The sequence below is a fragment of the Anolis sagrei genome, chromosome X, assembly GCF_037176765.1.
Source record: "Anolis sagrei isolate rAnoSag1 chromosome X, rAnoSag1.mat, whole genome shotgun sequence".
Lineage (NCBI taxonomy): Eukaryota > Metazoa > Chordata > Lepidosauria > Squamata > Dactyloidae > Anolis > Anolis sagrei.
This window is the reverse complement of record NC_090034.1, coordinates 13795271-13812440: the sequence shown is the minus strand read 5'-3', so window position 1 is coordinate 13812440 and position 17170 is coordinate 13795271. Positions and strand designations below refer to the sequence as shown.

At 44.6% G+C, this 17170-nt stretch overlaps 1 protein-coding gene across 1 annotated transcript; it reads right to left on the bottom strand.

The window, feature by feature from the left end:
- Nucleotides 1-49: 49 nt before the first annotated feature.
- On the bottom strand, nt 50-14914 carry LOC132782094 (cytosolic Fe-S cluster assembly factor nubp1-A). The gene is made up of 11 exons (XM_060786766.2): nt 14810-14914; nt 13044-13148; nt 12032-12165; nt 11494-11562; nt 9791-9823; nt 8054-8144; nt 6484-6638; nt 4338-4448; nt 2799-2901; nt 1477-1560; nt 50-211 (listed from the first exon to the last, which is right to left on the bottom strand). The coding sequence occupies exons 1-11, from the start codon at nt 14856-14858 to the stop codon at nt 159-161; spliced, it is 987 nt and encodes a 328-aa protein (XP_060642749.2). The 5' UTR covers nt 14859-14914; the 3' UTR covers nt 50-158.
- Nucleotides 14915-17170: the final 2256 nt, after the last annotated feature.

The following is a 17170-nucleotide window of genomic DNA, read 5'->3' as shown; positions in this document are numbered from 1 at the left end:
CATTGTACCATTGTCCATAAAAGAAAAGAAAAAACAGTTCAAGCAGGCATTAATTAACTTTCATTTATTTCCAAAAATCAAACGATTTACGCATTCCTATACAGACAGGCTTAAGGTGATGGGTGCTTTCCTATGGCTCCTCAAACCCTCCTCGTTGCTCAAGTGTTCTCTTGCGCATGAGGCTGGTTTCGGATGCAATAGTCCTGGATTTCTGCAAAAAGGTGAAGGAAACAGAGGTGAAATGTGACCCTCTTGCTTTGTGATAGTTTTGTATTAGAGACTAGAGGTCTAGACATAATAGCCTGTGGCTCAGTGGAGCCCTCGGTGGCGCAATGGGTTAAAGCCTTGTGCCGGTAGGACTGAAGACCGGCAGGCTGGAGGTTCGAATCCGGGGAGAGCGCGGATGAGCTCCCTCTGTCAGCTCTAGCTCCCCATGTGGGGACATGAGAGCAGCCTCCCACAAGCATGGTAAAACATCAAAATATCTGGGTGACCCCTAAGCAATGTCCTTGCAGACGGCCAATTGTCTCACACCAGATGCGACTTGCAGTTTCTCAAGTCGCTCCTGACACACACACACACAAAAGTAGAAGTCCAAGTGTATTTATTTATTTACTATATTTACAACTCCGAAGGGGACTCAAGACAGTTTACATATCGGCAACTATTCAATGCCTTAAGAACAACTCCTCAGGGATATTAGATCAATCCCGTCCCTCCTGACCTTCCACAAGAGAGTGAAAAGTGGCTTTGTGACCAAGACTTTAGAGAATTTGTGCAATAGATAGACTTGGAACAATATGCAATGACCGTTGGAACGGCCCAGTTTATGTGTTTAACTCTAAATGCATTGTTTTTAAATGTTTTAATTGTTTTGAATGTACTTTTTAATTCTATTTTAATATTTATTTAAGTGTACATTGTGTTTTAAGGTCAATGTGTAAATCCACCTTGAGTCCCCTCTGGGGTGAGGGAGGCAGTGCAGAAATGTCATAAATAAATGAACATGCAATTAAAACAAACATTTAAATTGAATTTAAAAATTAATATACATTAAAGCATTTTAAAAACATTACATCCACTATTAAAACCATGCTGTCCATAACTGTAATTCAGGGAAGTTTTCAGTAGTCATTTTGGGTCATATGTGGCCCAAAGGTCTCACTTTTCTTTGTAATGTAACAAACCAGCCAAAAGGAAGGAGTGCCAATGAAAGAGAATTAAATGCCCCGAAGGCACCAGATCTGGTCTAAGCAGGGCCAGTCGTGGTTAGGACTTGGATGGGAGACTGTAGGCTCTATTTCAGAGGGACTGCCAAAGCCATTTCTAAGGAGCCTTTGCCTGAGAAAACCCTTGACTTCCACGGGGTCCTCATAAGTCAACAGGTGACCTGAAGGCACACATATGACTCAACTGTGGAGGATGCTGGCATTTCCGTCCCACAGCCCTTCCCCACCTTCCAGATTCTGGACTTACTTTGGATGATCTCCCTGTAGGCCAATGCGGCCGGAGAGTTTGGTGCCGCAGAGAAGAAGGACTCTCCTTTATCACAGCTTTTTCCTGGGGAGAGAGAAGGACAACTGGGCAAAGTCCACACAAAGAAGCACTCTTTTAACTCAGGAACCATGGAATGAATGCTTTTACCCCTTTGTCACCAGGACACACCCAAAGCCTTCAGATTGCCCAGTGGGGGGAAACAACTCATCTCAAAATGACTATATTTGTATATAGCCTGCCTGCCACATAGTTCAACACTTTAGGCAGCTTACAAAAGTGAAATATAACTTTTATATCCTACAAAGAAGGGCCATGGTGGCACAGTGGGTTAAATCACTAAGCTGCAGAACCTTCTGATCAGAAGGTTGGCAGTTTGAATCCCCGGACTGAGTGAGCTCCTATCGTTAGCCCCAGCTTCTGTTAACCTAGCAGTTCGAAAACATGCAAATGTGAGGAAGGTAACGGCGCTCCATGCAGTCATGCTGGCCACAAGACCTTGGAGGTGTCTACGGACAATGCCGGCTCTTCGGCTTAGAAATGGAGATGAGTACCAACCCACAGAGTCAGACACGACTAGACTTAATGTCAAGGGGAAACTTTTCCTTTACTATCCTATGAAGGTTATGAATCCCACCTAACTTCAAGCTCCCAATTTGGCACAACACCATTCCAAGAAACCAATAAAACAAATCTGATGGATCTGTGGATTTCTGGATGTTGCTGGAATGGAAAAGTCCCATCCGTCCTCCGCAGTGGCAATGGGTGATGAGACCTGCAGTCCAGCAACATCTGGAGGGCCAACTCTGCCCACCCTGGCAGGAAAGCAATACTCTTCCTCATAGACAGGAGTCCCCAAGTTACAAACAAGATAGATTCTGTAGGTTTCTCCTTAAGTTGAATGTGTGTGCAAGTTGGATCTGTGACATTGTTAAGCTTTGGATCACACAAGGAAGGGGGAACAAACCTGTGGTGTTTCCTTTACTGTCTGTGCCCCTGTTCATAAGACATTACCTCACTTTCTGTCTCTGGGATCATTGGATATTGAAAAAAATCACTTATTATGGAAACAAAGATTGGAGATAAAGCTTCGGTTCAGAACCCTTTTCTCCATGATAGTAACTCTTTCAGGAACGCCTTCCCATTCCAAGGGGTAGCTTTCACTCACTTCTGTTCTCAACTGTGACCTATTTATAAGTTGGATGTTTGCAACTCGGGAACTGCCTGTATATTCTTTTGCATTACATCCCAGATTCCAAGACCCAAAGCAAAGAGGAAAAGTGCCTTGGAGATGCCGCATTTACCTATTTGAGGGTCCAGAGGCACTTTCCCCAGGAGAGGCAGGTTGTAAGTGTGGCACATGGCCTCTGCCCCTCCGGTGGTTGGCGGGAAGATCTGAGACTCTTTCTGTGAAACAAAGGTAGGGTTAAAGCACACTCTGCAATCTGAAAGGAAACCAAACACATGCAAACCTTTCCTATCAAAATATTCAACTCCGGCCTTTTTGCGTTACTAGATCTGCCGCCATGTGCAACACAGAGGAGAAAGAATAAAGCCACTCCAGAAGTAATAATAATAATAGTCATGATGGTAATTATAATAACAATAATGATAATGAATTACTCGCCTCCCTTTTAGACTTGAAGCAAGGCACAACATAGTCAAAATACATCCATAAAATCACATGTTGAAATATAGTTAATATGTGTTGTTGAAGGCTTTCATGGCCAGAATCACTGGGTTGCTGTGAGTTTTCCAGGCTGTATGGCCATGTTCCAGAGGCATTCTCTCCTGACGTTTTGCCTGCATCTATGGCAGGCATCTTCAGAGGTTGTGAGGTCTGTTGGAAACTAAGCAAGGGAGGTTTTATATATCTGTGGAAGTTCCAGAGTGGGAGGAAGAACTCTTGTCTGTTGGAGGCAAGTTTGAATGTTGCAACTGGCCATCTTGGTTAGCCTTGAATAACCTTGCAGCTTCAAAGTCTGGCTGGTTGCTGCCTGGGGGCATCCTTGATTGGGAGGTGTTAGCTGGCCTTGATTGTTTCATGCCTGGAATTTTCCTGTTTTTTGTGTGTTGTTCTTTATTTACTATCGTAATTTTAATACTAGTAGCCTGATTATGTTTGCTTTCACAGCAGAGCACTTGATGAACCAACCTGGACATAGCATATTATTGGAGAACACAGAACTGCTGGACCACTCTCACAACCACCATGTCAGACTACACAGAGAAGCCATTGAAATCCACAAGCATGTGGACAATTTCAACAGAAAGGAAGAAAGCATGAACAAAAACAAAATCTGGCTACCAGTATTTTTTTAAAAAACCCTCTAAAATCATAACAGTAAATAAAGAGGAACACTAAAAAAACAGGGGAAATCCAGACAAGAATGTATCAGGGCCAGCTACTACCTCCCAACAAAGGATTCCCCCAGGCAGCAACCAGCCAGGCTTTGAAGCTGCAAGGCTATGCAATGCTAATCAAGGTGATTAATTGCAACATTCACACTTGCCTCCAACAGACAAGAGTTCTTTCTCCCACCCTGGACATTATTACACAGATATATAAACCTCCCTTGCCTAGTTTCCAACAAACCTCACAACCTTTGAGGATGCCTGCCATAGATGTGGGTGAAACGTCAGGAGAGAATGCTTCTGGAACATGGCCGGACAGCCTGGAAAACTCACAGCAACCTATTGTTAATATGCAACCATAAAAGCGTGTATCAGTCCCTGATTTGAATCAAGATTGCAACAAAGTCAGAAAGAGGCCCCCCACCCATCCCTGCAAAGGACACCAGTCACGCTTGGGTTTTAAAATATACATCTCTATACCACATTACCTTGCACTTTGGGCATACAAAGCCACTCATATTTTCAACCACGCCGATGATGGGCAGCTTCACTTTACGACAGAAGTTGACCTCCTTTCGAACATCCTGAAGCGCCACCTCCTTTTAATAAGGAAACAAAGCGAATGGGGTTTGAAAGCAGTAGAATGGCATCAAGCGACTGTATATTTATGGCCAGAGGGGAGAGAAAAAGTCCTGTGGGATTTTAGAGGGAGAATTAAACGCAGGTTTAGGGGTCGCTCTGAAAAAACATGTATCTTGTTTTAAAAACAAGAAATTAATGATATTATATAGCAGGCATGGGCAAACTTCATCCCTCCAGGTGTTTTGGACTTCAACTCCCACAATTCCTAACAGCCGGTAGGAGACTTTCTCAACCTTGTAGGGGACTCAAGGCAGCTTACATATATAGAGAATCATTCAATGCCATATAAACATACATACAGTAAAATAAATATATATTTAAAACAATAATTAAAAGCAAATCAAACTGTAAAACAGTTATTAAAATCACGTTATCTAGAATCGTAATCCAAATTATAATTGCACCAGGACTGTGGCGCATCTGTCTGAGTGTCAGCTGCATTAAGATCACTTCTGACCACAAGGTCATGAGTTCGAAGCCAGCCCGGGTCGGAGTGAGCTTCCGACCAATTGTGTAGCTTATTGTCAACCTTTGCAACCCGAAAGACAGTTGCATCTGTCAAGTAGGAAAATTAGGTACCACCTATGTGTGGGGAGGCTAATTTAACAAAATTTACGAGGCCATAAAAAAGACTCCAGCAAAAGCATGCGGGGAATGCGGAAGTACTTCATCAGTGTCGCAGATGGACAATGAAAGTGACAGCTCTCCTGGCGGTCAGAAAAAAGTTAAATAGCCTCTGTCTGTTTGTCTATATCTGTTGTGTGTCTTTGGCATTGAATGTTTGCCATATATGTGTACATTGTAATCCGCCCTGAGTCCCCTGCGGGGTGAGGAGGGTGGAATATAAATACTGTAAATAAATAAATATCATTGCACTACAGTGTTCCTTCACGACTTCGCAGTTCGCTTTTCGTGGACTCGCTGTTTTGCAGTTTTTCAATAAATAATGTATATATTTACACTGGAGCTGCACTTCTCCTTGCCACGTGCATCGTGGGAGATGCCAGCTTGGGAAGCCGCCTCCTACAGGCGCCCTACTCGCCCAGCTCCTCCTCCTCGCCTGCTTCCTCCTCCTTTTCCTCTTCCTCACTCTCCCCTGCAGATGGGAGCCCTTTTGGGTTGAAAGCGGGAGAAAGAGGAGGAAGAGGAAGAGAAGAAAGCCATGCCATGACGGCCTTTGCAAAGTGCCGCCTCCTCTTCCTTCCTCTCCTCCTCCTCCTTTTCTCCTCCCTCCTTCTCTCTCTCCTCCTTTCCCTCCCTTTTGCCCTTCTCTCCTTCGCCTACTGGAGTGTGGGACCTGATGGCAGCCCTTTTCTGTTTGTCTGTCTTCCTTCTTCCCTTCCTCTCTTTCTCCCTTGCACGCTTCTTCCTTTCTGGCTCTCCAGCCACAAGCTCCGCCCGAGACAAAGAGGAGTAGGAGTAGGAAAGGGAAGGCTCGGCCTTCCTTTTCTCTCTTGGATGGTCCCTCCTGCCTCTGATGCACGACGATACTGGGGCAACAGCTCCCACCACTGGGCAGGGGAGGCTGCCAAGGAAGTCTTCCCCACATTTGGTCATTACATCACAAGACCAACCCGGTGCAGGGAGATTGTGTGTATATAGCATCCCTACTTTGCGGATTTCCACTTTTTGCGGGTGGTCCTGGAATGTAACACCCGCCATAAGTGAGGGAACACTGTATTCCATAATTCTCTTGTGGGTTACTAACTGAACGCTTGATCCTACATCCACATCTTTAGCCTTTTTCTGAAGGTCAGGAGGGAGGGGGCTGATCTGATTTCATTTGGGATGGAGTTCCAAAGCTGATGGGCCACCACTGAGAAGGCCCTGTCTCTCATCCCCACCAGTCATGCCTGCGAAAGAGGCAGGACTGAGATCATAACATCCTAGCTGGCTCAAAGAGGGAGATACATTCAGACATTCATTCTCTTATCCTTCCCGACTCCCCACATTCTATTAGTAACCATTATTGTAAAAAGAAAAAAATGGTGCCTGGGGGGTGGTGATGATCAGGGCGCCATCGATGCCAGCAGCGCTGAGATACTGCACGACGGAGAGGTGCTCGTCAGAGGTCCCTGGCGGAGTATCGACTATCAGGTAGTCAATGTCTACCCAGTCGACGTCGCGAAGGAACTGCTTGATCATCCCTGGAAACAGGAAACAGAAGCTCAGAACCTACCTAAAAGAATTGTGCATGCATGTGCCTTCAAGTTGTCTACTGGCCTATGGTGGCCCCACGCATTTCAGAGGTTTTTCTTGTCTGTGATGGGCTCATCTAAGGGCGGTCATGGGCAACCTTTTGCCCTCCAGGTATTTTGGACTCCAACTCCCACAATGTTGAGGTCCCAAACATCTAGAGTAGTGTTTCTCAACCTTCTTCATGCTGCGACCCCTGAATATCATTCCTCATGTTGTGGTGACCCCCAACCGTAACATTATTTCTGTTACTCCTTCGTAACTGTAATTTTGCTACTGTTACGGATCATAATGCAAATATCTGATATGCAGGATGTATTTTCATTCACTGGACCAAATTTGGCACAAATATCCAATACCCCCAAATTTGAATACTGGTAGCCTTGGGGGAGGGGGGATTCATTTGGGAGTTGTCGTTGCTGGGATTTATAGTTGACCTACAAAAAACATTCTGAACTCCACCAATGATGGAACCGAACCAATCTGGAACAAAGAACTCCCATGACCAACAGCAAATAAATGGGTTTGGTGGGCACTGACCTTGAGTTTGGGAGTTGTAGTTCACCTACATCCAGAGAGCACTGTGGACTCAAACCATGATGGATCTGGACTAAACTTGGCACGAATAGTCAGTGAAATGTGAACACTGGTGGAGTTTGGGGAAAATAGACTTGACCTTTGGGAATTGTAGTTGCTGGGATTTATAGTTCACTGACAATCACAGAGCATTCTGAACCCCAACAACAATAGAACTGGGCCAAACTTCCCACACAGAACCCCCATGACCAACACAAAATACTGTTTTTTCTGATGGTCTCTGGCTACCCTCTGACACCCCCTCATGACCCCCCCAGGAGCCCCAACCCCCAGATTGAGAACCGCTGACCTAGAGAGCCAAAGTTTGCCCATGCCTTCCTTAGGGGAACCATAAGTTGGAAATGACTTGAAGGCTGACAGCAGCAAAAGAAACATATATTATGGTTCACATTCCCATTGAAGCTATGAGTGCCGTTCTCTTCCGCCCTCTACTGGAAGCTTCTCTGAGAATGAAAGCAATAATACTTAAATATTCTGATGGATCCTGACTTGTATATAGTCCTGCTTTTGCTTTTTTCCCATTTGGCCATTTCAGAGAAAAAGAAAACCTACTAAGGATGTTACTAGTATGTTATCACCCTATGAAGTGTTATGGATTTCATGTTAATATCTCCATAATGTTTTGAGGCTTTGAGCATCACTATTTTCATTGCCACGATGAGCAGCTTTACTTAGAACCTGACTTTTCTCAAAAACTGGGACTCAAGGTGACTTCAGACTCTTCAGGCTACTTGTACTTGATTTCCCCTTTTCCCTTTGAGATACAAACCGTTCTTTTTGGGTCCTCTCCAAATCACAGCGTCATCCGGGCTGCTGAGCAAGAACCCCACCGACATAACGCCCAGGTTTTCTTCAACGTACTTTTGTAACAAAGAGAAAACAAAAACCCATCTCAGAGTGGGAAAAAGGCACAGTGTGGATTACAAATATTGTGGATTCTGTACCTGAGGCGTCTCTATCTTTACTGCCTTTATTCTGCATATGAAGCCCTTTGTGTGTATTGCACTGGAATAAGTGAAGCATTATCGTACCTAGTGTCAGAAATATTAAAAATTAACTGGGTATTTTTATTTATTTATTATTTATTTGGAGTGCTTCTACCCCGCCCTTCTCAACCCCCTAGTGGGGACTCAGGGCGTGTTATAAAAGGCACAATTCGATGCCCAACAGTTCACTTAATACAATATACAATACAATATTTTTAATTACAAATACTGAAAGGGTTAAATGGATGCAATAACTCAACAAAAGCTGCAGTTCTATATAAGCAGGCGTGTCTGTAGCTTAGTAGGCCTCTGTGATAGTTTGCCTATCTCAGTCTGTGAGAAGATCTCAGTCTGTGAGAAGACTTCACCATGTGAGGTAGGCCTCAGTCTGTTAGAGAAGGCCTTCACAGTGTGAGATAGGCCTTAGTCTGTGAGAAGCTTCGGTGAGAAAAGCCCCAAGGCCTTGTGTGTAAAGCTACTGTGTGAAGCTCCTGAGTAAGTTCGGTAAGAGAGGAGGCTCTGTGAGAGCGAAGCTGTTTATCTGCATGAGAAAGAAGCCCAGCATGGAAGCAAAGAAGGAAGTATAAAGGACTTCTTTTGTGTTACGGAAACCTTGTTCTTGTAAATAGTGCAATCATACTATTTTACTACAAAGAAAAGCCTCCTAAGGGAGATATAACATCAGTCTGTGTGATTTTGTTCTTTTTATCATTTTGGCTACTGGTGCTGGGTCACGCTGCTGCTAATAAGTTACTCTGCTGTAATACATAATAATAATAATAATAATAATAATAATAATAATAATAATAATAATTTCAAAGATTCTGGCACAAGCCAATAAAGGTGGTCACAGTGGTGATTGGCACACTGGGTGCAGTGCCTAAAGACCTTGGCCTGCACTTAAAAACAATTGGCGCTGACAAAATCACCACCTGTCAGCTGCCAAAGGGCACCCTACTTGGATCTGCACATATTATTCGCTGATAATCACACAGTCCTAGACACTTGGGAAGTGTCAAATGTGTGATCCAATACAACAGCCAGCAGAATGATCTTGTTTGCTGTCTACTAATCTTGTTGTGTTTCTAATAATAGTAATAATAATACTTTATTTATATTCCTCCCTATTTCCCCGGAAGGAACTCAGGGCGGATTCCAAACATAAAAGGCAAATATTCAGTGACTGAACACAACAGCCATACACCCATAGTAATGAAATTATCAATCCAACATATAAAAACAAATTATGACTTAACAACTAAAATTAAATTAAAAAAACATAACATGTTATATTCCAAAACATCAAACATTGAATATTTATGGAGAGGGTTTTATGTAAATAAGCCCATTCTTCCAACTAATATAAGCAAACAACTATCAGGTAGTACAGTATCAGATATATTTTTTTCAAGCTTGATGCTACTTCAAGGAGTGTGCTCCTTTCTCATTTCCTTGAAGGCTACAGTCCACATGACTTGCATCAGCCTATGTATGAGAACGTTACAAAATAGGCAACTCACCACTGGGGACCATCCCGAACCACTCTGGTGAACCTGAAAGTGGAAATATTGCAATAAGATATTGTTACTATGTAAAACAACAGGATGATTGAACTCTCCTATAAAGAAAGTTGTACAGCTAAACAAGAAACCAACATACAAATGTCTAAGAGCAAGCAGAACGTCAAGCAATAAGAGGAACTTGACTAAGATGCCCTTAAACTGGACAGAGCGGAGATATGCACAGTCAGTCAAAATACAAACCAACTCCTTTTGCTTTGTTATTTAAACAGAGGTTGAAATAGTGGGTTGCTGTGAGTTTCCGGGCTGTAAGGCCATGTTCCAGAAGCACTCTCTCCTGATGTTTTGCCTATATCTATGGCAGGCATCCTCAGAGATTGTGAGATTGAAATATATTTCTTCGGTTCACCATGAGTATTTACAGAATTGTTGATTAAGAGGGTATGAAGTATCATGTCATCCAACTGCCTAGTTTTCCAGTGACTATGAGGAAGTTAACTATGAGGTTAATTACACTATATAATAATAATAATAACAATAATAATAATTCCTGGGTTGTTGTAGGTTTTTTTCGGGCTATATGGCCATGTTCTAGAGGCATTTTCTCCTGACATTTCGCCTGCATCTATGGCAAGCATCCTCAGAGGTAGTGAAGTCTGTTAGAACTAGGAAAAAGGGGTTTATATATCTGTGGAATGACCAGGGTGGGACAAAGGACTCTTGTCTGTTGGAGTTAGGTGTGAATGTTTCAACTGACTACCTTGATTAGCATTTGATTGCCTGGCAGTGCCTGGAGCAATCCTCTGTTGAGAGGTGATTAGATGTCCTTGTTTGTTTCCTCTCTGTTGTTGTGCTGTTCTGATTGTAGAGTTTTTTTTTAAATATTGGTAGCCAGATTTTGTTCATTTCCATGGTTTCCTCCTTTCTGTTGAAATTGTCCACATGCTTGTGCATTTCAATGGCTTCTCTGTGTAGTCTGACATGGTGGTTGTTGGAGTGGTCCAACATTTCTGTGTTCTCAAATAATATGTTGTGTCCAGGTTCGTTCATCAGGTGCTCTGCTATGGCTGATTTCTCTGATTGAAGTAGTCTGCAGTGCCTTTCATGTTCCATGATAATTGTTTGGGCAATGCTGCGTTTGGTGGTCCCTATGTAGACTTGTCCACAGCTGCATGGTATACAGTAGACTCCTGCAGAAGCAAGAGGATCCCTCTTATCCTTTGCTGAATGTAGCGTTTGTTGGATTTTCCATTGCAATTACATTACCATAAATACTCAAGTATAAGCCAACCCAGATTAATTACACTATATAATAATAATAATTATTATTATTATTAACTCGGGGACTGCCTGTACTTTAAATACTTTCGAGTACAGGGTTAGGAACCTGAGAGACCCAAGTTCGAACTCTGCTCAGCCATAGAAACCCACTGACCATCCCACAGCTTCAGAGTAACGCAAGAGCAAACATCCTCTGAGTAAATCTGGCCCTAAGGCAGTGGTTTTCAATCTGTGGGTCCCCAGATGTAACAACTGGGGATATACACGTTGAGAATCACTGCCCTAAGATTTGGTTGTCTTGAAGACAACTTAAAGGAACTGTATTCCTGCAAGAACTTTTAAAAAGAAAAGCATTTTGTTCCACACAAAAACCTAAACACATCCAACCGCAGGAGGTTTTCTTTCAGTCACTACTTTTATACCTGTTCTCCTTCCAGGCCCATGATTTTTGGAATGGATGGCCCACAAATGTCAATGTCCAGCAGAGCAACCTAGGACAGAGGGAAGAGAAATCACAGGGTTTGAGTCCAACAACATTGCACAACATCAGTGATCAAAGTCATTGCAAAACCACATATACATTCCAGAAATAATCATAACAATTATAATTATTGTGTTGTTAAAGGCTTTCATGGCCGGAATCATTGGGTTGCTGTGAGTTTTCTGGGCTGTATGGGTATGTTCCAGAAGCATTCTCTCCTGTCATTTCGCCTGCATCTATGGCAGGCATCCTTTGTGCATTCCAGGTAAGAAAAACAGGATTCCAGATTATATATAAAAATTATTACACATGAAGGGTTCTGGAATGGATCCCTGCCATACTACGTAGCAAACTGTTTTTCAGTTGGAGAAATTCTCACGTAGGAATTGGCCTCCTGCTTTCTTTTTTGCGACTTTGGTGACTGCTGATAACAAAATAATCCAAATGTTTTTAAATGGCATTGGAAGAAAGGCACTGACCTGCGTGGCTTCATCCTGGGCCAAGCCGTGTGCCAAGTGAGCGCTGAAGGTGCTCTTGCCCACGCCTCCTTTGCCGGACAACACCAGCAGCTTGTGCTTCACAGTTTTCATTTTCTCCTTGATTTCTTCAATGGCTTCAGAGTGGGGAAAAAAACAATTAAAAAGGCTAGGCAACAGAATGAGGAGAATCCCTTCCTCTAGATTTGACAGTTGTGAAAGGTTTGGGGCCAAAATTTCTGAACAGACTCCAAAATAATCAGGAAAAATAAACAAATGGAGAAGGACTTCCCAGGTCAAACCTCTGGCTGGAAGCAACTACTACTACCAGAATCCCTGGCCAACTGTATGCTTCTATTCTTCCTCCTCCCCAAAAGCAGTAGCCTGAGAGGACCTAGCAAACTGAGGATTCTGGGACTTGTAGTTCCTAAAGATGCTTCTCTTCTCCCTCTTCCCCAAAAACCTAGGGGCCCTTCCCTGGGGCAAATGGGGGGGGGGAGTCTATATTGGGAATTACGGTCTCAAAACCATGCTTCTATTCTCTCTCCACCCCAACAGCAGAGGATTGAGGTGCCCTTCCAGAAGCAACTGTGGGTATTCTGGGAATTGTAGTCCAAAAAAGACATCTCTATCTATTCCCTCTCCTCCTCAAAAACAATGAACTGGCAGTTTCTCAGCTGGTAGTGGAGAGCTCTGGGAAATTAGTCCCCAAAAGATGCCTTGATTCTCTCTCTTCCACAAAAGCAATGCCGTGGCAGCCCTTCTAGAGGGCAACTGGGAGAGGGATTATGGGAGTTGTAGACCTAAAATGCCCCCGTCAAAGCAAAAAAGATGCTTTCATTCTCCCATGCTTCCCAAAACCAGTGGCTAGGACAACCTCACCATGGGGCAAACTGGGGGATTCTGGGACTTGTAGTCCCCAAAAATGCTTATCTCCCCAAGCAATACCCTGGAGATCCCTTCCTGGAGCAAATGGGTGGAATTCTGAAACTGTAGTCCTCCTTCTCCTCCTCACCTGGGTCAGGCCCCACCAGCTTCCCTGAGGCACAGACTCCCTGGTTGGGGCATCCCTTGCAGGCCTCGGCCTTGCCTGCCTGGTCACTGCCGGTTCCGGGGCATTCTGTGGGGGACACAAAAAAAAGATGGACCACATCCCGTTTGGAGGGGGAGAAAGGAAAAATAAATACATAAATAAATAATAAACTTTATTTTTAACCTGCCAAGAGGACTCAGGGTGGCTTCCAAAGGTGAAAGGCAAAAATGGCAAACATTCAATGCCATGTGAATAACAAAATAAAACATTAAAACAAACAGTTAAAATATTCAAATGAAACACAATAACACAATACACCATTAAAAGAGACAGTTAAAACAGATAACTAAATATCTAGGCGAAAGAGGCTGTCCAGGTCCTAAACTGGTGCCTGGCAGTTATGACAATCTGGATGAGGGTGAACAAACTGAAATTGAATCCAGACAAGACAGAGGTACACCTGGTCAGTCGTAAGACAGAACAGGGTATAGGGTTACAGCCTATGTTGGACGGGGTTATACTCCCCTTGAAATCACAGGTTCATAGCCTGGGATTCATCGCTGAGTCTGGAACCCCAGGTTTCAGTGGTGTCCCGGGGAGGTCTTGCACAACTAAAACTTGTGCGCCAGCTGTGCCCGTACCTTGAGAAGCCAGTTGTCCATGCTCTGGTTACATCTCAATTGGATTACTGCAACATACTCTACATGGGATTCCTTTTGAAGACTGCTCAGAAGCTTCAAGCAGTCCAACAGACAGGTTCCTTACTGGAGTGGCGTACAGGGAGCATACAACCCCCTCTTGCTGCATCAGCTCCACTAGTTGCCAATTTGCTACCGAGTACAAGTCAAATTTGCTACCGAGTACAAGTCTTACCTGTCCGAACACATATCTCCCCTATGAACAATCCCGGGTGCTAAAATCTTCTGGGGAGGCCCTGTCTTGGTCCCACCTTCGTTCTAAGGCATGGCTGATGAGGGCAAGGGACAGGGCCTTCTCAGTGGTGGCCCCTCAGCTGTGGAACTCCCTTCCCAGTGAAATTAGAACGGTCGCCTTCATTTAGAAAGCAAGTGAAAACTGTGCTTAGCACAGCAGGCTAAACTGTTGTGCTGCAGAAAAATCCTGCTGATCAGAAGGTTGGCAGTTTGAGCCTGGGTCGGAGTGAGCACCCGCCATTAGCTCCAGCTTACATGCCTACCTAGCTGGTCAAAAGCAGAAATGCCTCTGTTTAAAAGCTTCTAAAGAAGGAGCCTCCACCACACAGAGAGTTCCACTGCTGAACGGCTCTCACAGTCAGGAAGTTCTTCCTCATGTTCAGATGGAATCTCCTTTCTTGTAGTTTGAAGCCATTGTTCCTTGTCCTAATCTCCATGGAAGCAGAAAACAAGCTTGCTCCCTCCTCCCTGTGGCTTCCTCTCACATATTTATACATGGCTATCATATCTCCTCTCAGCCTTCTCTTCTTCAGGCTAAACATGGCCAAGTCTTTAAGCCACTCCTCATAGGGCTTGTTCTCCAGACCCTTTATCATTTTAGTCGCCCTCCTCTGGACAGATTCCAGCTTGTCAATATCTCTCTTCAACTGTGGTGCCCAGAATTGGACACAATATTCCAGGTGTGGTCTAACCAAGGCAGAATAGAGCATGGGGAGCATGACTTCTCTGGATTTATTTTCAATTTGGATTTAATTTAAACTAGTTAGCCCTTATCCAACCCAAAAAGGTCCTCCCGCCTCATTCCTTCCCTCTCACCCTGAGGCGGGACATCCACCAAAGGCAAGCCATTCCCCTCCGCTGCCATGTCAGAAAATAATAAAAAAAACAGCTGCCGGAAGGAAATACAAGAGCACACTTCCGGTGTTGTTCCCGAGATATCGTTCCCCGCTCTCAACTTCCGGCGAACGAGGGAGTCGAACGAGTGGGATGGCCAAGCTTCGCCCTCTCGAATTGTGTTACGCGTGAGCTCTTCCTTCGAGCGCGCATGCGCGTTGAGGGAGCGGCGCGCGCTGTATGTGAACGCGTTGAAAGGAGGGGGGAGGGGGAGAAGAGCGGCTTCTGGGCGTCACGTGGCCCGAGCGGTGCTTCCCATTGGCTGCTCTGATTCTCCTCAGAAAAGTTAAGACTGTCTTGAAACTGAAGAGCGAGAATGAGCTCCATCTGTCAGCTCCAGCTCGCCATGTTGGGGACATGAGAGAAGCCTCCCACAAGGGTGGTAAAACATCAAAACATCCCCTGGGCAACGTCCTTTCAGACGGCCAGTTGTCTCACACCAGAAGCGACTTGCAGTTTCTCAAGTTTTTCAAGAATCTCTGCAGGAGTCAATTGTATACCATGAAGTCTACATAGGGACCACCAAATGCAGCAGCATTGCTCAAACATGAATCAAGGAACATGAAAGGCACTGCAGACTCATTCAACCAGAGAAGTCAGCCATAGCAGAGCACTTGATGAACCAACCTGGACACAGAATATTATTTGTGAACACAGAAATGCTGGACCACTCTCACAACCAAGCCCTCGGTGGCGCAGTGGGTTAAAGCCCTGTACCGGCAGGACTGAAGACCAACAGGCCGCAGGTTCAAATCCGGGGAGAGGTGGATGAGCTCCTTCTATCAGCTCCAGCTCTTCATGCGGGGACATGAGAGAAGCCTCCCACAAGGATGATAAAAACATCAAATCATCTGGGCGTCCCCTGGGCAACGTCCTTGCAGACGGCGAATTCTCTCACACCAGGAGTCACTCCTGACACACACAAAAAAAATATTCTCACAACCACAATGTCAGGTTACACAGAAAATCCAATGAAACCCACAAATTCAACAGAAAGGAGGAAACCGTGAAAATGAACAAAATCTGGCTACCAGTATATTAAAAACTCTAAAATCAGGACAGTAAATAAAGAGGAACACTCACACAACAAGGGAGTTCCAGACTAGAATCAATCAGGGCTAGCTAACACCTCCCAACAAAGGATTCCACCAGGCAACAACCAGCCAGGCTTTGAAGCTGCAAGGCAATTCAATGCTAATCAAGGTGGCCAATTGCAACATTCCCACTTGCCTCCAACAGACAAGAGTTCTTTCTCCCACCCTGGACATTATTACACAGGTATATAAATTCCATTTACTTCTTGGGACGAGAGCAATGTCCAATCTCGATAAAATAGTGAAGAGTAGAGACATCAGACTGGCAACAAAGATCCGCCTAGTCAAAGCCATGGTCTTCCCTGTAGTCACCCACGGATGTGAGAGCTGGACCTTAGGGAAGGCCGAGTGAAGGAAGATAGATGCTTTTGAGCTGTGGTGTTGGAGGAAAGTGCTGAGAGTGCCTTGGACTGCGAGAAGATCCAACCAGTCCATCCTCCAGGAAATAAAGCCCGGCTGCTCATTGGAGGGAAGGATACTAGAGACAAAGTTGAAGTACTTTGGCCACATCATGAGGAGACAGCAAAGCCTGGAGAAGACAATTATGCTGGGGAAAGTGGAAGGCAAAAGGAAGAGGGGCCGACCAAGGGCAAGATGGATGGATGGCATCCTTGAAGTGACTGCACTGACCTTGAAGGAGCTGGGGGTGGTGACGGCCGACAGGGAGCTCTGGCGTAGGCTGGTCTATAAGGTCACGAAGAGTCGGAGACGACTGAACGAATGAACAACAACAATATAAATTCCACAGATGAATGGAAGAAGACAGTTGGTGAAGACAGTTACACTACCGAGTATGTTCCCATTTCTTTGGTCACTGATATGTTCAATTCCAGGCCATTTGGCCATATCATGAGAAGATAGGAAAACTTAGAGAAGACAATTATGCGGGGGAAAATGGAAGGAAAAAGGAAGAGAGGCTGACCAAGGGCAAGATGGATGGATGGCATCCTTGAAGTGACTGAATTGACCTTGAAGGAGCTGGGGGTGGTGACAGCCAAAAGGGAGCTCTGCCGTGGGCTGGTTCATGAGGTCACGAAGAGTCGGAAACTACTGAACGAATGAACAACAACATATAAACCTCAGTTGCCTAGTTTCCAACAGAGCCCTCAACATCTGAGGATGCCTGCCATAGTTGTGGGTGAAACGTTGGGAGAGAATGCTTCTGGAACATGGCCAGACAGCCCGGAAA